Below are 20,572 nucleotides of genomic sequence, written 5' to 3'. Positions count from 1 at the left end.
TGCCCCATTTTTCATCATCTCAGCAGGTGGTGGTGGTTTTTTCATTTTACAAACTAATTCACGTTCATTATAGGAAATTTAGAAGCAGAGGTGTATGAAAAGAAGGAAAAGAACGTAACTCATTTCCTGTCTCCAGAGGTGGCCGCCGTCTGCTGGCGTGCACTTGCCCGGTACTTCCCTGTGCAGGTGGCTTTCCTAGGAAGAGCCAGCTTATTTCAGTTGAGTCATTCCACTTTTAATTGAGCAGCTATTTTTTGCTTTATGATGTGTCGTTATGTTATGTGTTATTAATATTTCTCTACGTCTGTACACATTCTGCGTCCTAGTGTTATTTTCAGTAATCGTGATATATTTCCTTGGATAATAGTACACAGGTTATTCTATCAACTTTCTGTTAATGGACGTTTAAATTGCTTCTCATTTTTTGTTATGGGGGTGGAACGAGCTGAGGGTTCAGTGGCTCAATCTTTGCTTATATTTGTTAATATTTCCTTAGAGGAAATCCTTAGATGTAGCATTGCCAGGTTGGAGGGTTCTGTCCCACGCAGTACGACTGCCCCATAGAAGCAATGCCCCACCAGCACTGTCTGGCAGAAAACACCAAACAATTGGAAACGTCTGGTTTAGAAGCCTGGAATAGCAGATATTCAAGGGCCGTTTCACGTAAACATGGGTGACTTTTTTCTCATGGTTGTGCGTTTGCTAGAACTCCCCTCGGGCTGGCTATCCGTTGAGAGTCAGACACCCATCTTCTCACGGAGCTGCTCGGGTGTGGGAGCAGCACGAGGGTTCTGACGGCACACAGTGCGAGTCCGCTAGAGGGGCCGCCAGCGTACGGCGGAGAGGAGCCCTCTTCTCCAAGCTGCTAAGCTTGTGTTGTCCAAACCTGTTCATAAGAAGTAACTTCTGTGTTGTTTTTGCTCTTGTAGGTCACTGGGCAAGAATAGCCTCTGAGCTACCCCATCGGACGGGCTCCCAGTGCCTGAGCAAGTGGAAAATGCTGGTCAGGGTGAGGCCCCGGCCCCCGGGGGCTAGCGCCACCGCAGGCAGGATGAGGGGAGGGCGGCTGGCGGGCGAGGATGGGGGCCTCTGGTTTCCGGCCCTGGCGTCTCTCCTTCCAGGCGGCCGAGGGCAGAGGGAGCTCGGCCTCCGTCCTCAGAGCAGCGGGAGGGCGCTTCCACCCAGCACGCCCGGCCCCCTTGGCCCCCTGGAGGCGCATCTACTCGAGGCCTCTCCCCAGAGGCCTGGCCCACCTGCCCACTGTCCCCCGTCGCTGAGCCCCGGGGGGCTGGGACCTCTAAGTAGCCCTCCCCCTACAGAAGCAGCAGCGGCGCAGGCGGGGGCGGCGGCCCCCTCGCAAGGCGCGGTGGAGCTCCAGCAGCGGGGACAGCAGCACCGCCAGCAGTGGGGACAGCGGGGACTCAGAGCCAGAGGCAGCGCTGGGGGCCCTGACGGGTGGCCAGGCGCTGCTGCCAACACAGCATGTGGTGCCTGACGTGGACCTGTGGGTTCCTGCCCGGCAGAGCGCCAGGGAGCTGTGGGGAGGGGGGCCCGGGAGCTGGCCAGGACCCTGTGGTGCTTGCCCCCGCCCTCCTGAGGGCTCCGACCCGGCCCAGGGTGGCCGCTGGGAAGCTTGCACCACGGCCTCAGCCCCAGCAGAGCCGGCAGGCCAGGCGCGGGCCGCCTCCGGGACCCAGAGCACCAGCCTGAGGGGCATCCGATGCCCGTGCTCGACGGACGCTTGCCCCTCGAGCTCCACGGGGCCTGCGCGCCAGGTAGGCCATGGGCGGGTGGGAGCTCTCCTGCTTGGGGTCAGCGGGGCTGCCCTCAGGGATGGGGCTGGCCTGGGCTCGCGCAGCTGTGCCCTGGGTGTGGGAGCAGACGCCTCCTCCCGGCACGTTGCGGTGTGCACTCCTGACCCGGGCGCTCGTTCCGGAGAGCTGCCCAGGCAGAAGCTTGCTCCTGGGGCCGGCCCTCCACTCCCCACCTTGTTGCTTGCTTTTTTTTTTTTTTTTTTTTTTTTTTTTTTTTTTTTTGGCCACACCGCACAGCTGTGGGATCTTAGTTCCCCAACCAAGGATTGAACCCGGGCCCCGGCAGTGAAAGTGCTGAGTCCTAACCACTGGACCGCCCGGAAATCCCCCAGCTTGCTTGCTTTCCAAGCTCCGTGGGAGAGCTGCAGGGACAGGGTGGGTGCTGCCCCGAGCTGTGGGGCGGGAGGTGGGCTCAGCGAGGAGGAGCTGTTCCTTCGGTCGCCCTGCTTCCAAGGAGGCCCCTGTGGAGGGTCCCACTGTCCGCCTGCTCCGGTCTGACTCAGCCGGTCACACGTGGGCGTGTCCGTGGATGTGTTGAGGTCCTGGGCCCAGACACAGCTCTGGCCACATTTGGGTGGCGTCCACGTTGGGGCGGCTGTTTTGTGCTGGGCGCGGTTGGAAGCCCACTCTCTGACACCAGGGACAGTGGACGCCACGGCCCCCGTGCCACGTGGGATCGTCTCTCCTTGAGTCTGTGACTGCAGGGCCTTAAGCCCCGGGGTTTGTCTCAGGCACGTCGTGTCATCAGCTCAGGGAGCTGCCCGGAGGAACGGGGACTCTCTTAGTCCTGGGTGTGGCCGAGCTGGGCAGCTTCTTGGAGCCAGGCCTTAGGGACCCCCGTGCCCTCCTCTGAGGTCACCACACTCCAAAGAGTGTTTCCCAGCGGCCCAGGGCGCGGGTGCGGGACGCTTTGGGGTCTGGGCAGGGAGCCGTGCGTGTCAGGGTGGGGACGTCCACTCGGGGCCCCTGGAGATGGCGCTGCAGGCGCTCAGCCCGACGTGGCCACTTGGTGCCAGGTGCGGCGCCCCAGGCCGCCAAGACCACCCCGGTGCCCACCACCCGTCTCGTCTCCCACCCGCACCCTGCTCCGGCACCCAGCGGGAATGGAGGATGGTGAGGGTAGGCGCGTGGCCGCCCTGCAGCGGAGCCTGGCCAGGAGCCCCAGGGGCCTTTCTCTCCCCACAGAAGGAGCTGAGGCAGCCGCACCTGCGCAGCGCCGCCCCGGGGCCCACCCCTGGTGGCGGTGGTGGCAGTGGCAGGGCCAGGCCCTGCGTGCGGCCGCTGTGGCACAGGACCGGGCAGCGGCGCCAGGGACACGCCCTGCAGAGGAGGCTCCTTGAGCACCAGCTTCTGACGGCCGTGAGCCCATGGGTGGGCAAGGTCATCCTGCCACGCAGTCCCCGGAGGCCCGCCGTGGCGCACAGTCGAGGTACTGCCCGGGGGCCCCTTCCCTTTGGGAGCCTCCCGTGGGGCCCAGGGGTAGAGTCGGTCGGGGAGGGGGGCTGGAGGGGACCTGCAGGCACATGGAGGTCGCAGCTGCCCTGCCGGGGAGGGGGGTCGGGGGAGGGTACCGTCCGCCCGGTGTCGACCTGGGGGGGTGTTTGGTTTTGCCTCTCCCGTTCTGCTTAGCACCTGGTGGCCGGTTCAGGAAGTGAGCAGACACTCAGGCCTAAGCGGGCGCATCTTCCCGGGGTTCTGAGTGCGTCGGTGCCCGCGTGTGGGTCACGTTGTCTGGGGGGCGGGACGCTCGGGGCTCAGGAGTGCGTGCCAGCCCGCCAGCAGGTCCTCGCCCTTCTTCCTGGCTGGACGCGGCGGCAGCGGGGTGTGGGTTCTCTGGGCCCCTGTGCACACGTGCCCTTGTCCCCTTCAGCTGACGGCATCAGGAGGCAGCTGCAGGGCGCCCACCTGGCCAGCACCCCGGTGTTCACCCTCTTCATTCAGGTAAGAAGCCACCGACGCACACCTTCTTTTCTCCTGTGCGTTGCGTTTTTGGCGGAGTTTTGAAGTTTGTGGTGGGTTCACTTAAAGTCCAGCCTTTTAAAGTGGTGGATCCTTCAAAATGGCTCCTCCGTGGCCCACACTTCTCAGCGCGCAACTCAGCGTGGCAGGGGCAGCCACGGGGCGGCGGCCCTGCCGCGCCAGCTAAACCCTGTGTGGGAGGGGCTGGGCGCTGAGGGGAAGGGGGGCCTGGCCGTCCCGAGGGGCTTGTCAGGGCAGGAAGGTGGCGGCACTGAGGCGGCCTGGAGAACCCGAGTCCTGGCTAGGGCCTGAGCCACGTGGCCACAGCCTCAAAGGGCTGTGCGGGCCCAGCCCAGGCCTCTGGGGCGTTGGGTCTGCTCCACGAGAGCAGCTGCGGTCAGCGCTGGCCTGAGTCCCTCCACGGACACCCTCATGGCCTTGGCCCTGCAGGGGGGCGGGGGGCCTCAGGATGGGCAGGAAGGCCTCCTGTCATGTGGTGGTGTGTGTCCACGTCCCTCAGTTGTTCCAGATCGACACAGCTGGCTGCATGGAGGTCGTTCGGGAGAGGAAGGCCCAGCCGCCCGCCCTGCTCCGGGCTGGTGCCCGGGACTCGCCACTCCTGCAGGTGAGGAGTGAGGGTGAGGGCCAGGCACGGGCTTCCCTGGTTCCCGCCACCCTTCCCTCCCGTCCCAGCGGCACAGCTGGCGCCTGCCTAGCTGGGGAGAGAGGCATTTCCGGGTCCCCACAGGCCGGGGACAGCCCGAGACGCTCCTGGGAGGCGTCTGCCCGTCTCCCGGGGGTGTCTGGGGCCCGGAGGGGCTTTGAGGCGACTTCAGGGGCTGCAGGGTCTGCGCTGGCACTCAGGCCCGCCTGGTTGCACAGCGTGTGCTCCTCCCGCTTGGCCGTACCTCCCCTGGGTGGAGCGTGGGGGCCACTGGGCGCCCGCTGCCCTGGGCACTGGCCCCGCTGGGGTGGCAGCCTGCTGCCGGTGGCCAAATCCTTGAGTCTTGCAGCTGGGGGCTATGTCCCTGAGCCCAGCCACCTCCGGAGGAAGTGACAAAATAATGCTGCTGGTCGGAGGACCAGATACAGTCCTGTGGTGGCCCATCCAGGCCACGGAGCCCCGTGCCCTCCTGCCTAGACAGCCAGGTCCCCTGCCTCTCCCTGCAAAGCCCACACAGCCCTGACCCCGCCGAGATGAGCTCTCCCAAGGGTGCCTTTGGGTGCAGTCACGTTGGGCGCGGGGCGACAGGCTAATGGTGGTCTTGGTGGGGGTGGAGAAGTGGGTCTGGGCCCTTGGGAACTTTCCTGAAGCGCTGACTCTGGTTTCTTCTCCAGGTACCCTCGAGTGCCCAGAACACCCCAGGTACTGCCCATCTGCCTCTCCCTTTATCTGGGTGGTTTGTGTTTAGTGGGGAAGGGGCCAGACCTGTTACAGGTTTTGGATTTCAGTGCCTCGTGGTGGGTCCGTTTTTGTTTCTTTGTTGGTTTTTTTTTTTTTCAATTAATTTATTATTTATTTTTGGCTGTGTTGGGTCTCGGTTGCTGTGCGCGGGCTTTCTTTACTTGCAGTGAGCGGGGGCTGCTCTTCCTTGCGGTGCACGGGCTTCTCATCGCGGTGGCTTCTCTTGTTGCGGAGCACGGGCTCTAGGCGCGTGGGCTTCAGGAGTTGTGGCACGTGGGCTCAGTAGTTGTGGCTCGTGGGCTCTAGAGCGCAGGCTCAGTAGTTGTGGCGCATGGGCTTAGCTGCTCCGCGGCACGTGGGATCTTCCCGGACCAGGGCTCGAACCCGTGTCCCCTGCATTGGCAGGCGGATTCTTAACCTCTGCGCCACCAGGGACGTCCTGTGGTGGGTCCGTTTGAATGCCACCTCGGAGGAGGCCTGGCTGGTGGGGCAGCATCTGGTACGGGCCTCTCCTGCTTGTGGCCATCAGTCTGCCCACACCAGCAGAATCGGGCGAGGGTCTGGGGTCCTGAGAGGTGACGTGCAGGGAGGAGGGCAGTGTAGCCAGTAGTCCTTGTTTGGAAGGTGTTTGAGATGTAGGGCTGATGCGCAGGGCCGTCGTGGGCTGGCCTTCCTCCCGGGCCCGCCCTGGTTGGGGCAGGAGCATGGGGGCTCGGGGTGCCGGGCGAGGGGAGGTCTGGGGACGAGCGGCCAGGCTGACGTGCCCCTCTCGGCCCAGATGCCAGGCCCAGCAGCTGCCCACTGTGAGAGCCCTTCCCCTGGGACGTGTCCTATCTCGGGAGCTCATCAGTCAGTGTCCTGTCTTCCCTGCAGGCTGCCTCCTCCAGAGTGTGCCGGCCCGAGGAGCTGCGAAGAAGAGCACCTGCCCCACGGGGAGCGGAGGGCCGCAGGCCTGCCACGCGGAGTCCACGCCGCAGGCACCCCCGCCGGCTCCGTCCGGACCCCGGCCCAAGCCCAAAACTGTGTCTGAGCTGCTTCGGGAGAAGCGGCTGCGGGAGGCCCGAGCCAGGAAGGCTGCCCAGGGCCGCGCAGTCCTCCTGCCCCAGCTGCTGGTCTCCTCTCCTGTGGTCTTCCAGCCGCTGGCCCCCCAAGGCCCCTCAGTCTCCGGTGCCGTGCTGTCTGGGCCTGGGGGCCCCATGGCGGCCGCTTCGAGTGCGTTAGGCTGTTGGGGCTCCGCCGCGGAGGAGAGACCCCTGACACTGCAAGCCCTGGCCCTCGCTCCGGCCTCCACAGGAGCCTCGAAGGCCCCGGCTGCCCCTGCTGCCTCCAGGGTCCCAGGTCTGGGCCCCGGCCAGGTCCCTGAGAGCTGCCGGCCAAGCAGTCTCGGGCAGTCTCAGGCCCCGGCCACGTCCCGGAAGCAGGGCGTGCCCGAGGCACCACCCTTGCTCACTGCAGCGCCCAGCCCGGTTCGGCTGCCTGTCCAGCCCCTCAGCCCGACGCCAGCTTTGGGCGCACACGCGGCAGCCAGCACCCCTCTGCCTGTCACCTGGGTGCTCACAGCCCAGGGGCTGCTCTCTGTGCCTGTGCAGGCGATGGTGGGCCTTCCGAGGCCAGCAGGGACTCCTGAGCCTCCAGGGCTATCGGTGACTCTGCTGCCCTCCCCAGCTGCGACTCAGGCAGGCCAGGGCCCCAGGCTCCCTGGGCAGGGCCGCCCTTGGCAGCCCCCAACCAACACGGGCACAGAATCAGACCCTGCCTCCAGGACAGAGCTCTTGACCCTTCCGGCGCACCCCACGTCCCAGAGCCCTGCGGAAGTGGACATGGCCCATGGCCCTGGGGGATGCGCCCCTGGAGAGACGTCTGTACCCAGGACGTCCTCCCAGGCTACACCCCTGGCTGACGGCTCTGAAGCGGAGCCCCCCGGGACCACCTCAGGGCCAGGGGAGCCCAGGAGGCCTTCAGGCCTGGAGGGGCAACCCCCGCCCCGGCGCAGGCCTGAGAAGAGGGCCCTGGACTTGCGCCTCCTCTCCCAGGAGGGCGAGGCAGCTGTGCGGGAGTGGCTGAGGGGGCAGCGGGGGGTACGTGTGCCCCCCCTGGGCAGCAGGCTGTCCTACCAGCCTCCCACGCTGTGCAGCCTGCGGACACTGTCTGGCCTCCTGCTCCGCAAGAAGGCCTTGGAGCACAGAGCCGCCTCCCTGGTGCCCAGCGGGGCAGCCGGAGCCCTGCAGGCCTCGCTGGGGCGCGTGCGCGAGCAGCTCCGGGACAGCCCGGCCTACCTGCTGCTGCGGGTGCGCTTCCTGGCAGCCTTCGCCCTCCCCGCGCTCCTGGCCACCCTGTCCCCCCGCGGCGTGCCCACCACCCTGTCAGTAGCCATGAGGTCCAGCCCCGAGAGCGACAGTGATGATAGCAGCCCGGGTCAGCCAGAGCTTGTGGCCGGGCAGCCGGGGGACCCAGCCAGCGGTGCGCAGACGGCCGCCATGCCTGCTCAGGTAGGTGGTTGCAGGTGTGGAGCCCTCGCCCCCTTCCCCACGCCCGTCCGCATCCCCCGGTGCGCCTCACCCCCTGTGGGTGTCGGCCCCCACCCGGAGCACGGGGGGTGGGAACAGGGGGAGGTCATGGCAGGGGGGGCCAGCGGCTGGTTTCTGCAGAGGAAGAGGCTGCTCTGTGCACCCCACGCACGCGGACTCCGGCAGCAGGAACCTCATTGCCGGCATGGGGGTCCCGCCACCCAGGCCTCGTCCACAGGAGTCTCCATGCCCCCCGCGCGTGCACACGCTCACACACGCACACCCCTGGGGGGCTGTCTGTGCGCCTGCACTTTGTGGGGGTCCGTCCAGTTGCCGACTCCAGCACGTCCACGTGCAGAGTTCTCTAAGCTGTGGAAGCAAAACCACTGTAACTGTTACCTGACAAGAAACCCGCCGCACACACGTGTGAAGGTGTCCCCTGACCCGTGCACCCAGGGAGCCCCTAGTCCCTGTTGCCTGGGCTGAGCAGGAGAGCCGGGTCGCCTCAGGACAGGGAGGGCCCTGAGGTCCCTGGCAGGTGGTGTCCGGCGAGCAGGTGGTGACCCCCCAGAGAATCCCCAGAAGCAGTCCCTCGCCTTCTCGCAGGGTGGCCTCGCTGCTGGCCTGGTCGAGCCTGGGGCCGCCCTTATGCGTTGCTGGGGCCGGGGAGGCGGGGTTGTCGCTGAGCTGTGCCAGTCCCACCTGCCCGCGGCCCGGCCTGGCCCCCCTCCTTCCCAGGAGCACGGCCTTAGGAGTCCGGGGGGGCTTCTGGACTGAAGCAAAGGCAAAACACTGCTGGGCCCTAAATAGGCGTTGAGGGCAAAAGGCTCGCTGTCCCCCGCAGCCTTCCGTGGTCCTCCATCCCTGCCCGGCCAGCCCAGTTTGGGGGAACCGTGGCATAGATGGCTGGCACTAGGGGGGCTGCTCAGAGGGGATTGGAGCCCCCGAGTGAGAGGGGGGTCAGCGGAAAGCCAGAGCCTGCGTGTGACCCCAGGAAGGCAGCACCTCCTGTCCCATCTCGGCGGGGACAAGTCCAAGGAGCTACCTGTCCCTTGCCGCCACCCCCTCCCCTGCCCATCCTGGCTGGAGAGTCACTTTTTCTCTGCCTGGACTTAGTTTCAGGGATCGCCACACCCCGGACAGGCCTCTGCCCCCTCCTGCCCGGACAGTCCCGATGAGCTTGACGTGCTCCAGACACGGCACGCCCGGCATGCCCGGAAGCGGAGGAGGCTGGAGTGAGCGGCAGGGTGAGGGACCGGGCCCTCCCTCAGCTTTGCGCCGGGCACACGGGGCCTCAGGAGCTCATCTCAGCTTCTTGTTGTCACGCGGGGTGGGGTGTGGTATAACCAGGCCACTGCGGGCCGGGTCTCGGAGACCCTCCCCTCCCTTACTCTCCCCTCTGCCACTGGGTTCCGCACCCCAGCCTCTGCTGCTTCCCTCCTGCCGGCCCACGTGTGCCTTGGGGCCTTGGCACTTCTGTCCTCTCTGCTTGGGACTCTTCTCCCCGTCTGCAAGGCTGTCACCTCTCTATCCGGGTCTCTGCTCGGTGGTCAGCTCCTCAGAGACGCCCTCCCCAACCGTCCTAAGGTGGCATCGCTGTCCCAGTGCCCATCTGTCCTCGTGGCGCTTGCCCCTCCCTGACGCCTGACGTGGTCCATCCGTGTATCTGTCTGTTGTCTCCCCCGGAACGTGAGCCCGTAGGGCAAGCATGGGGTCCCCAGTGCCCAGACAGTAGGCACCAGATAGGCCCAGCATGGTCGGTTTTCACACGCCGAGACCCAGGTCGGGGGGTTGTCACAGAGGCAGGAGCTGGGTCCTCCAGCACAGTGCGGGCTGCACTGTGGGAGGTTCTGGGTCCTGGGCTGGATGGCTAGAGCCGGAGCAGGAGCTCTGGGTGGGTGGGGGACCGCAGAGGGGATGCCTGGGGTGGGCCTGCTTAGAGCCCACTCAGGCTCCAGGGCCAGTCCTCCGCACGACCCGCTCCGCGGACCGCAGGGGGGCAGCCAGGCCTCACTCCAGCCCGCCCTGCCCCACGAGGCAGAGTGCTGTCCCTCTGCGTTCCCATCCTCGGGGTCCGGCTGGGGTCAGGGCCCCCTGCTATCAGGGTGATCTTGTGTTCCAGGACTTCCCAGGGCTGGACAGCCACTGCTGCTGCCGACAGGAGGTGGGGCTCGTGCTGGACCCAGCGAGCCTGCCCACCCCGGGAGGCCGGCACCCAGCCCGCGGCAGAAGGGCTCTGCCGACAGCGGCCGCATCGTGATGGGCTCGGCTGGTCCCCAAGTGCAAACCATGATTTCGGGAGGAATGAAGAAATGTCCTGTTTTTTAATTAAAAGCAAGCCACGCGCTTTTGGTGGTCTCGTCCTGAGGTACTGGGCGGTGTGCAGAGGGACTGGGCCACCCCTGGATGTGTGGGGAGTGCGCCAGCTGGGCCCTGGGGTCCACGGAGCCCCTGCACGCTTGGCCTCTAGGGGCCTGTGGAGGGGGAGAAACAGAGCGTTACCCATCTCACGAGAAACACTTGTGGCTCTGGCCTTCAGGCTGGGGGCTGCTCCAAGCGGAAGGGCAGCCCAGCGCCCACCCGGGTGCCGCCGCAGGCATGGGGCGGGCCCACTTCTGCCATCCAGACCACACAGGCCGACCCAGGCGGGTCCCCAGAACCAGCGGCAGCCTGAGTACCCACAGCCCCCACAGCAGCCCCGGGCCAGTGCCCTTTTTATTCTGTGCAGGCGTTTCTTCGGCAGGAGGCGGAATCCCCGCGGCCTCTCTGTCCCTCCGGCCTAAAGGAGCTCGGGTGTGGGGTTCGGTTACACCTCCGAGACACTGGCTTTCCTGGAGCTCTGTTCTTGCACGCTGCTCCCCTTTCTTTCACCTTATTAGGGAAATTTTCCAACAGAGAAATGGGACAAGTGTGTCCTGCCCCCCCAGACAGCAGTCACTTGGGGTCACCTGTCTCCCCTTTGCCCGCACCCAGACACCACACGCCACGTCACACAGCCACAGGCTGACTCGCCACGTGGGTGTGTGTGTTTCACTTTGTGCCTCTGGTACTGGGCTCACCAGTCCCAGGTTTCCTTGTGATCTCCTCTGGGCTGTGGGTTATTTAACATGATGGTTAATTCCCAGACACTTAGTGATTTTCCAGATGTCCTCCTGTTACCGATTTCTAGTTTGATTCTGACGTGGTCAGAGAACATAGCATTGTTATTATTTAATTCATAAACACACCATGAGAAAGACTCCTTCCTTAGCTTCATGTCATGAAACAGGAAACACTGGGTCACGGAGGGCCCGGCACCAGCCCTCTGCCTGCTGGGTGCGCAGAGCTGCAGCTCCTGCCACTCCTGTACCAGGACTTCCCCCCCAAGACCCTCCAGTCCGGGGCAGGATCCCCCAGAACACGGCTCCCCCAGGGGGCTGGGGGCCTGCCCACGCCTGGAGGGTCGTGCCTGGAGGGTGACCTCGGGCCTCCTGGAGGCCTGCGGGGAGGCCCGGCCACTCAGCAGCGCCTGGTGGTGCCAGGATTCCCGGGGTTTAGCCTACTGACCACCATGGGCCCAGGAGGCAGAGAAAAACCCTGGGGCTGAGGGGCTCAGGACCCTACAGGGAGCCAGCAGTGCTGGTCAGGCCCCTGCCCACCCAGCCGCAGCCCCTTCCCGGAGCTGTTGCTCAACCTGGCAGGTGGCAGCTCTCAGTTCAACCAGTGAGGCCACTCTGGTGGGGCGGTGGCCTGGGGATTCCCGTGGGGCCCTGCTGTCGCTGTCCCGTGTGTCCTGGTGGGGAGGGGCTGCTCCCAGGAAGGGAGAGGCTGAGCCAGCTGCACCATGGGCTGGGGGTTAGGCTTAGGGCCTGCAGCCCCGCCGCCCCCCCCACCAGCCCCATGCTCTCTTTGGACAGGACGCTGCAGTCCTTATGGAACCAGAATGGACGGGACGGTGGCTTGGCCTCGTCCAACACTGGCAGAGCCACGGCTCGCGCTCCCACTCTGCAGGGTCGGGGCTGGGCCTCCAGGGCAGGCTCCGGGGCCCTGGCACTGGGCTGGCCGGCGGTGAGGCGCCCGGGGGGGGGGGCTCCAAGCAGGAGCCGCTTTCCTCGGGAGCGGGCAGCTTCCACTTCCCTGTCCCCGCCTCCTGGGGCCGCCCTGCTTGGGCGAATCAGAAGGCAGCGCGGAGATGGTCCCCTGCGGGAGGACAGCCGGGCCTCTGTGGGGTTAAGCGGACCCATCAGGAAGTGCACGGCTTTCCTCTGGCCCCGCCCGCCCTCTGTCCCGGCAGCCCGGCAGTCCTGCCACACACTGAATCGGGCGGCCCAGGCTGACCGGTGTCCGGCTAGGTGCCCCAGGAGGACCCCGAGGTAGGCCGGCCTGGTGCCCTTGCTTCAGATGGTTGGGAAGCCGCTGTGGCCCAGCTCAGGCTTGGGGCAGGGAGCGGGGTCTGGAGCAAATACCCCAGGAGGGCATCAGGTGGCCTCGCTCTGCTGCCCTGTCCCCTTCACAGCCACCCAGTACCTGCTGGTCGTTTCACTGGAATTAGCAGCAGGGCATTGTCAGGTGTGGGACGCGTGGACATCAGGCTAGGAAGGCGGGGACCGGGCCAGACACTCCAAAGACCCCAAGTTGCTGGTGTTTTCATTCAATGCTTTGTCTGTTGCTGGGTGGGCGGGCTGACAGGGCAGCGCGAACCTGCTGCCAGCCGCGTCTCTAGGAGGGTGGCCCAGTCCCTTTGGGCTGGAAGCCGGTGTTTCCCACACAGGTCAAAGGCTCAGCCTGCGACGGCGGGGTCAGGGTCTCCGTCCCCACCGCTGGGAGGAGGCCACCACATGGCTGCTCCCGGCTCAGCCTGGCCCTGGAGAGAGTGGTTCCCCCACTGGTAGTGTAGAAGGGAATAGCGGCGGGCAGTTCCAGCGTAGATGCTCCCCTGTCGGAGAGCTGGCCTGACAGTCCCCAAGAGTGCGGCCAAGAGCAGGCCTCGCCTGGGAGGTAGACAGGAGGAGCCTGGACGGCTGGCGTCCCAGAGGCTGGAGGAGGCACGGAGCTGCGTTCCAGGCCAGCCCCGGGCGACACAACCACCCCTCCCAGTGCGCCCGGGGCCCTGGCTCTCCCTCCACCGTGGGCCGTCCACAGTCATCCTTCCTGGAGGGCACCCTGTCACCGAGCCTGACCCGGAGCAGGCCGGCCCGGAAGCTGCTAGGTGACTGTTGCGTCACCAGCTGCGGAAGGAGTGGAGGGGATGGGAGTGGATGTGAGCAGGCACTGCCCCGCGAGGAAGGAGGCAGTCCCGCCAGCACAGCCTGGCGCCTCGGGGGCTGGGGCTGGGATCCCTCCCCCGTGTGCCAGGGAGGTTGTGCTGGTAGGTGGCGCAAACAGCTCCGTGGATAGGGGGCAGCCTCCCGCCTGCCCCGCAGCACTTTGGGGTGCTCTGGGGGGACAGGGCCAAAGGAGGGCCGTAGTGCAGGGGAGCGTGTTCTCCTAGATGCCACCTGACCCTGGAGCATCTCCACGCCGTTCCCCATGCTTATTGGGGTGACCCAGGGAGAGAAAAAGCCCAGGGCGGCCAGAGGGGCGGGAGCAGGGCCGTGAAGGGCGATGCCGGGCGAGCCGATGGGAGGGAGCGGGGGCTTCTCCCTCTCTTGGTGGCCCCTCTCCTGGACACCCCTGGGCTGGGTTCCTGGTCTGGCTCTGCCCAGAGCCCTGGCGGGCGAGGCGCAGGCCTGGCTCCCGGCAATGCCTGCTGCTCAGCCACGGCATCCCTCCCAGCCGCCTGCCCCGACTACGCCATGTCCGACTACGAGAACGAGGACGAGTGCTGGAGCGCCCTGGAGGGCTTCCGTGTGAAGCTCATCTCCATCATTGACCCCGCCCGCATCACGCCCTACCTGCGCCAGTGCAAGGTCCTGAACCCCGATGACGAAGAGCAGGTGCTCAGCGACCCCAGCCTGGTCATCCGCAAGCGGAAAGTGGGTCGGTGCCCATCCCCCACCCCCGTCCCCCGGAGGCCCCCCGCCCCGTCTGCCCGCAGCTGTGGTGCTTCAGGCACAGCTGAGGCCCTGGGAGAGCCGTCCAGACCCCCGCCACTGCAGCCTCTTGGGGTTCTGCAGCCTTGCGTGCCCACACGTGTCCTCTGGGTCGCAGGTGTGCTCCTGGACATCCTGCAGCGGACTGGCCACAAGGGCTACGTGGCGTTCCTAGAGAGCCTGGAGCTCTACTACCCGCAGCTGTACAGGAAGGTCACGGGCAAAGAGCCCACCCGCGTCTTCTCCATGATCATCGGTGAGGAACGGGACATGGACCTGGAGGCACAGGGCCCGGATGGAGGGGCGGGGGATGGTGTGGGTTACAGCCGGCGGCCCCCTCCCCACCTGGTCCCCTCATGGATAAATCGCGTATGAAAGGAAGGGAGCGAGCCGTGTGTGGGAAGGGTGCCAGCTTTGGGCCCGGTCTGAGTGTCACTCCCATCCCGCTCTCCTCCTAACGCTCGTGGAGGGAGCAGAGGCTGGAGGAAAGGGGGACCCGAACTCCGGAGTGGGGAGCAGGTGGGAGGTGGGGTGCACAGGCTGATTCTTGGCTCAGAGCCCCTCCTGCCCAGAAGATCATGTGACCCCGCTAAAGCCATGCCCGAGAGGCCAGGCCTGCTCGCCCCAGCAGCCTGTGAGGCGGCCCCGAGGCGCGTCCCCTGCCTCTCGATCAGGATTAGACAAAGACGGATGGATACCCAGGCCCTGGGCTGCCCTGCCCTGCCCTGGGAGTGGGGGGTGGCGACAGGGCTGGGAGGTGAGTTCACCTCCGGGACGGGGGGCAGCCGCAACTGGGAACTGACCCCTTGGCCGGGCTCCCCTGGAGCTGCTGGTCCTCAAACGGAGGCCGGGGAGGGGCCAGGTGTACCATGCGTCATGTGACGCCCTCTTGGTTCGCAGACGCATCCGGGGAGTCGGGCCTGATGCAGCTGCTGATGAGCGAGGTGATGAAGCTGCAGAAGAAGGTGCAGGACCTGACGGCACGGCTGGGCTCCAAGGATGACCTCGTGAAGGAGCTGAGGGTGAAGGACAGCCTGCTGCGCCAGCACCGGGAGCGCGTGCAGAGGCTCAAGGAGGCCTGCGAGGTGGGCGGCCGCGAGCTCCAGCGCTGCAAGGACGAGAACTACGACCTGGCCCTGCGCCTGGCCCGGCAGAGCGAGGAGCGGGGCGCCGCGCTCATGCGCAACCGCGACCTGCAGCTGGAGGTGCCCTGCGCGGCGGGGCTCCTGGGGTGGGCGGCGGGCGCCAGGGTCCTGGGCTGGTGCTGACAGCCGGTCCCGCAGATCGACAGGCTCAAGCACAGCCTCATGAAGGCAGAGGACGAGTGCTCGGTGGAGCGCAGGCACACGCTGAAGCTCAAGCACGCCATGGAGCAGCGGCCCAGCCACGAGCTGCTGTGGGAGCTGCAGCAGGAGAAGGCGCTGCTGCAGGCGCGGGTGCAGGAGCTGCAGGCCTCCGTCCAGGTGGGGCCCCGGGGGCCGAGCCGGCGGGGCGGGCGCGGGGGGGCCGGCCTGGGCCTCCCAGCCCCACTGTACTGCCGCCCTCTCCCTTCGCACCCACAGGAGGGGAAGCCAGACCAGAGCAGCCCCTACATCCAGGTGCTGGAGGAGGATTGGCGGCAGGCGCAGAGGGACCTCCAGGAACAGACTGCCACCATCTTCTCCCTGCGCAAGGACCTGCGCCAGGCCGAGGCCCTGCGCGCCCGGGTATGCGGTGGGCAGGTGGGGGGTGCGCCCCGGGCCGACTGAGCGGGGCTCCACGTCCCTCCTTCCCCCCGCCTGGAGGCGAGGGCCGGCCTTCCACCTCACCTGGCGCCCGCGCTCCCCGGGCACGTCGGGGCCCAGCTTCGGTCTGGAGCTCTGGGCCAGCGGGGCCACAGGCGGTTCGGCTGACTGCCGTCTCCCGCAGTGCACGGAGGAGAAGGAGATGTTCGAGCTGCAGTGCCTGGCCCTGCAGAAGGACTCCAAGATGTACAAGGACCGCATCGAGGCCATCCTGCAGCAGATGGAGGAGGTCGCCATCGAGCGGGACCAGGTAGGGGCCGCGCAGCCCTCCCCGGACGCAGTGGCCTCTCGGGGATGCAGTTGTCACAGTGGGTTTTCAGGGAGCACGGACAAAAGCAGTTCATGCTCGTTTAGAAACGTGAACGCTAATGAGTTAATCCCCTTCCTCCACCTCTGCCCCACCTGCTGCCAGGAAGTCACGCTCCACCTTCTGCTGTACCTGCCAGCCTTTTTTCAGCGTACTTGTAGTTTCATTTTTGTTTTATAAGAGTGGAAGCTTTCTGACTCGTTTTGCAAAGACTTCTTTCGCTTAAAATGCCACGGGCGCCTTGGCCGGCTGCACTCTTCTGGGTGGGGAGGCGGCGCCCCAGCGCAGGGCTGCACCTGCTTCTTCGTTTCCCATCACGTTCCTGTCACGGCTCGGGGTCGTTTCTGATCAGCTACAGCTGTCGCCTCAGTCACTTTCTGGAGGGTGACTGGCAGTCTGTATAGGAGCCTGAAGAGGTAGATCCCTTTTCCCCGGCAAACTCACTTCTAGAAAGCCCTCTCATGGGAATAACAGAAACGCAGAGAAAGCCCGGCAGATGCGTGCTTCCCTCAAGGCCGTGGGCAGCAGTGCGGTCTGGGGCAGCAGGTGTGAAATGGGCACAGCTCACCTGACAGGACAGCTCCTTCCCGGAGCTGCCCGAGCAGAGCCCCCCTCTGCCTCGTACATGGCCAGCAGGGGCGCGCAGCCTCCGGTGGCACCCAGGGCAGGCCACCCGCCCAGGGACGCTGGCACCTGGCCGCCGAGGTGAGTGGCAGGGTTTTCTCTGGTGGGTCCCGAGTTGGAAGCTGGCACAGAAATTCAGGATGTCCTGTTACTAATCCAGCCCTGGCTGTCGGGGTCGATTGAGGCAGGGGTGTGTGTTAGCTCCTGGATCATTGCTGGACGCGAGGCTGGCTTCCTACAAGTGTGCCTCGCAGCCGCAGCCTCCTGGGCCTGTCACTGTGGGTCATGGGCTGGCCTCCTGGGCTGACCTCAGTGCCCCCGCCATGGGGGACTGGCTTGATAAAGCGTGGGGTGTTCGTCTTAAAGAATGTTACATGGCTGTCAACAATCGTGTTCTTGGTATCAAGCTGCACCCAGGAAGTACGAAACGCACGTGTGGGCACGTGAACACTGCTGAATGTGCCCAGAGAGCAGGACTTGACCCTACAGGGTCAGCAGGGGCTGTTCTCAGGGGTATTATCTTCTTTATATTTTCTGAGCTGTCCACACTTTCCATTCTGAGCCTGTATTGCATTTACAACCCCCAAAACACGAGTGACATCCTCGGTTAAGAAAGGGGAAGAGGCCAGTGCTGGCCCCCGCCCCGTCCCCGGCCATGTTGCTGGAAATTATCCCAGGAGCACTGCTAGAAATAAGGCGGGCTGTGCTGAGAAGTGAGAGAGCCGGGAGGGGAAATGAAAGACCGGGGGGTTGCGGGGGGGCAGGGAGACGGGCCGCGCCTGCCCTGCCCTGCCCTGCCCTGCGCTGCCCCACAGGCCATCGTGACGCGGGAGGAGCTGCACGCACAGCACGCCCGCAGCCTGCAGGACAAGGACGCGCTGCGGAAGCAGGTCCGCGAGCTGAGCGAGACGGCGGATGAGCTGCAGCTGCAGCTGTTCCAGCGCGAGGGCCAGCTGCTGGCGGCCGAGGGCCGCCTCCGGTGGCAACAGCTGGACACGTCCGTCCTGGTGGGCCTCCCCCGGGGCCTTTACGGTGTCCCTCGGTCAGAGAGAGCCATGGCTCTGCCATGGTGGGGCTCTGGGGGTGCGGCCACATGGGGGCAGGTGTGTCCCTAGAGACTGCAGACCCCAGAGGAGGAGCCCCCAAGGGGCCTGGGCCTGGCCTGGCTCGGCCACAGCTCTGCCGCTGGCTCTGGCAGGTCCCCAGACGTTCCTGAGCCCCTCCCTCCTCTGTAAGGTTGCCTGCCCACCGAGCCCTCGTGGAGGTGGGCTGCAGAGCTGGCATAGCTCAGGGCCTGGCAAGGTGTGTGGGGGGAGGGGCGTTCTGGCCAGGGGCCAGGCCCAGCCATGGCCTGGAGGGTGGGCTGGCCTGGGACCCCACCCCGTGCCCTCGAGTGGCTCGGTCTCCCCACAGCCTGCTGACCGACCCCTCTTCTGTGACCACAGAGCTCCGACCTAGAGGACGGCTCACCGAGGAACTCCCAGGAGGTGAGTGTGACTCTGGGGGCGGGCCCAGGGCCAGCCTCACCCCGGACTCCCGGCCACAGCCTCTGCCGGACCACAGTCCCACTGGGTCCCTCAGAAGCTCTGGGAGCTCAGCCCACCACCGGCCATCCTCCCAACGCCCGGCTGGGTAGCGTAGGTCCCTCCCTGAGAAGCCGGCACAGGGGGTGACGGCAGTGGGGAGCGCAGCAGTGGGTGGGCAGCGCTGAGGGTCAGGTCCAGTCCTGGCAGACTGGTGGTCTAACCAGTTGCCCTTCTCTCTTGGGAAGCTCTTGCTCCCCCAGGACCTAGAGGAGGACGCCCAGCTCTCAGACAAAGGTGAGGAGGCGAGCGGCCTGTCCCGGAGGATCTGGCTAAGGCCTCCTTCTGGCCGCAAGCGGGCACCCGTCCCGACCTTCAGCACGCACACCGCACGACGCCGGCACCTGGGGACACGTGCCCCAGCCCTGGCCCATAGACCTCCACAACCCCACTTCACAGATGGGCACACTGAGGCCCAGAGGGATAAGCAACCCCCAAGGTTCCCCAGCCAGCAAATAAGAGCCCCATTGGAACCCGGGGCCCAGGCTTGCAGGTCCGCATCCCACCTCCCACCTTGAGAACACGCCTGGCCATCGCAGCCCACTCAGGCGCCGGGATTGCAGAGTGGAGGCACCCTGCCCTCCAGAGCAGGGAGCTGGGGAGGTAGCCCCTGCCAGGAAGTGGAACAGAGCAGGGAAGGAGGGACAGCTCAGGGTGACTGGGGCCTTAAGGTGGCAGGGGCGGGATCCTTCTGCCTGCCTGGGCACAGGACAGCGAGTGGCAGGAAGATGGCCCAGCGGGGATGACAAGGGGCTGGCTCTGAAGGTGGGTGTCAGACGGGAGTTTGGGAGGATGGGTGGTGGCGGGGGCGCCACCGCAGAGGTAGTGTGTGAAGCCAGATGGACTTCCTCAGCGTCAGGCCTGACCCCAGCTTCTTGAGGGGCGCTGAAAGAGGAAGAGGCAGCAAAGGGAGAAGTAAGTGGTTGGTCTCTCTGCTGCTGCCCAAAGACATGAACTTGAGGCCAGTGAGCCCCCACGTGGGGACAAGCGGGCAGGACCTGCAGGCAGTCAACGGGAGGGGAAGGCTGTTGGCCCAGCCGTCCTGGGAACCCCAACCCAGGGCTGATGTGGCCCCTTACGGGAGGTGGCGCAGGCTTCAGGGTCAGAGGCCAAGGAGGAGGGGAAGACCTGGGCCTGGGCCTTTCCCACCACAATGTCCCCAAGACCTGGAAGCCACAGTCGCCCATCGTGGACAGTTTAGGGGAGCCAGCCCATCCGAGCACTTTTCCTGTGGGTCCTGAGCCCTGGGCCCATCCAGGCCCTGGCAGATGTGGAGGGAGCCCAGCAGCCTGCAGTGTTCTGCTCCCAACGCTGCAGTGCCCCAGCCCTGGCCCCTGCCCAGGGATGAGGCGCAGCATCTGCTCCGGGAGCCAGGAGTGGGAAGTGAGGTCTCTGAGCCCCAGTCCCCATGTCTATACAATGGGAATGCTTGTGGGGTCCAATGAGGACCCAGAAGGTGGCACAGGACTGGCCCGGGCTGGGGGTAGAAGTGCTGGCGAGCGCGATCCTGGCAGGTAGGCAGGACCAAAAGGTACACTCTCCCTTGCAGGCGGCCCCGCCATCCGGGAGAGCCCTGAGCAGCCCTTTGTGGCTCTGCAGAAGGAGCGGCTCTCACTGACCCCCAAGGTAAGGCTGCCTGGGGTCCCTGGAGCCCTGAGAGGCCCCTGGTGTGGGTCTCAGTGTGAATGATAACGAACGAACGGGAGAGCGGTTCCCCGGGGGTGATCTACCTGGACGCCTCGGGGGTGATCACAAGGTCTCTGCCCATGGGCTCCTGGGGTGTGGGTTTTGGAATGTGAAGCTGAGCCCCCTCCCTTCTTGGACGAAGCAGCGGGAGAGGGGGCAGGGAGCAGGCCCATCTTCTGGATGGGGCGCAGCGTTAACCTGAGTGGGAACTCGGCCTCACTGTCCACTGCACGGAGCCCGACGGGAAGGGGGCCGCACCGGACACTGTAGTAGAAGGAACACTGGCCTGGAGCCCATCCCTGCTGGCTGTGCGTGCATCCCAGGCCAGTCCTGTCATCTGAGAGAAAGCGCGTCCAGCCCGCCCGGCCCCCAGTGCGCAGCCCCAGGGGCGGGGGTGGGGCCCACGCGGCGCTGGCCGGAGCCTGAGCCTCGCCCCTCCAGCAGGACGCAGGCCTGAGCGGCGGGGAGCCCCCCGAGAAGGAGAAGGGGCGGCGGCGTCTCAAGGAGAGCTTCGAGAACTACCGGAGGTGGGCCCGCGTGGGCGGAGGGCGAGGGGGGCTAGGGATTGGTGGCCCCGCGCACACCTGCGCCCACCTGCGCCGCCTGGGTCTCCCGCAGGAAGCGGGCCCTCAGGAAGATGCAGCACGGCGCGAGGCAGGGGGAGGTGGACTGGGAGAATACCACGGGCAGCGACAACACCGACACCGAGGGCTCCTAGCCGGCCCCTCCGTCCAGCCGCGCGTCGTGGGAGGAGGACACGGCGCCACCTGGGAGCTGCCTCGCTAGGCCGCCTCTTCCTTGGCGAGCACGGGCTTGTTCTATCTCTGTGTGATGCACGCGCGTGCTGCAGTGTTAAAAATGCATCCCCGTCAATAAACGACCGCAGTCCGGA

The 20,572-nt window shown here is 65.9% G+C and overlaps 2 protein-coding genes and 1 long non-coding RNA gene across 9 annotated transcripts in view; 2 read left to right on the top strand and 1 right to left on the bottom strand.

Moving 5' to 3' along the window:
- SNAPC4 (small nuclear RNA activating complex polypeptide 4) overlaps positions 1-10,033 on the top strand; it is a 26,167-nt gene extending 16,134 nt beyond the window's left edge. For all 4 annotated transcript variants that reach the window (XM_033415273.2, XM_033415274.2, XM_033415275.2 and 1 more), the window contains 9 exons: positions 930-1,009; positions 1,320-1,775; positions 3,000-3,243; positions 3,685-3,755; positions 4,294-4,398; positions 5,112-5,139; positions 6,052-7,667; positions 8,802-8,932; positions 9,808-10,033. In XM_033415273.2, coding sequence (XP_033271164.1) covers positions 930-1,009; positions 1,320-1,775; positions 3,000-3,243; positions 3,685-3,755; positions 4,294-4,398; positions 5,112-5,139; positions 6,052-7,667; positions 8,802-8,924 — 2,723 coding nt within the window. In that variant the 3' untranslated portion in view covers positions 8,925-8,932; positions 9,808-10,033. The remainder of the gene's footprint in view (positions 1-929; positions 1,010-1,319; positions 1,776-2,999; positions 3,244-3,684; positions 3,756-4,293; positions 4,399-5,111; positions 5,140-6,051; positions 7,668-8,801; positions 8,933-9,807) is intronic.
- LOC117198472 (uncharacterized) lies at positions 9,988-13,040 on the bottom strand. Its single transcript, XR_004479666.2, has 2 exons — positions 12,192-13,040; positions 9,988-11,886 (listed from the first exon to the last, which is right to left on the bottom strand). It is a non-coding gene; the product is annotated as an uncharacterized LOC117198472 (long non-coding RNA).
- On the top strand, positions 13,016-20,572 carry CARD9 (caspase recruitment domain family member 9). Of its 4 annotated transcripts, XM_049711271.1 has the most exons (13): positions 13,016-13,032; positions 13,440-13,643; positions 13,815-13,952; positions 14,597-14,901; positions 14,980-15,159; positions 15,259-15,402; positions 15,605-15,730; positions 17,227-17,418; positions 17,857-17,898; positions 18,183-18,231; positions 19,544-19,620; positions 20,122-20,207; positions 20,299-20,572. In XM_049711271.1, the coding sequence occupies exons 2-13, from the start codon at positions 13,460-13,462 to the stop codon at positions 20,396-20,398; spliced, it is 1,623 nt and encodes a 540-aa protein (XP_049567228.1). In that variant the 5' UTR covers positions 13,016-13,032; positions 13,440-13,459; the 3' UTR covers positions 20,399-20,572. The 4 variants fall into 4 exon arrangements, with proteins under 4 accessions (XP_049567228.1, XP_033271186.1, XP_049567230.1 ...); XM_033415295.2 differs by lacking the exon at positions 13,016-13,032 and having other exon boundaries at positions 13,323-13,643; positions 20,125-20,207; XM_049711273.1 differs by lacking the exons at positions 13,016-13,032; positions 18,183-18,231; positions 20,299-20,572 and having other exon boundaries at positions 13,460-13,643; positions 20,122-20,176.

The sequence above is a fragment of the Orcinus orca genome, chromosome 6 (assembly GCF_937001465.1).
Source record: "Orcinus orca chromosome 6, mOrcOrc1.1, whole genome shotgun sequence".
In the NCBI taxonomy this organism is placed as follows: Eukaryota; Metazoa; Chordata; class Mammalia; order Artiodactyla; family Delphinidae; genus Orcinus; species Orcinus orca.
Note: the sequence above shows the minus strand (reverse complement) of the source record. Positions and strands in the feature narration are given on the sequence as shown.

What these genes read in the sequence shown, in the direction of transcription:
- CARD9 (XM_049711271.1), top strand. Translation starts at nt 13,460, where the DNA reads ATGTCCGACTACGAGAACGAGGACGAGTGCTGGAGCGCCCTGGAGGGC. An exon ending in CGTCTTCTCCATGATCATCG is followed by an intron (nt 13,953 to 14,596) that starts GTGAGGAACGGG and finishes CTTGGTTCGCAG; the next exon opens with ACGCATCCGGGGAGTCGGGC. An exon ending in CCGAGGCCCTGCGCGCCCGG is followed by an intron (nt 15,403 to 15,604) that starts GTATGCGGTGGG and finishes CGTCTCCCGCAG; the next exon opens with TGCACGGAGGAGAAGGAGAT.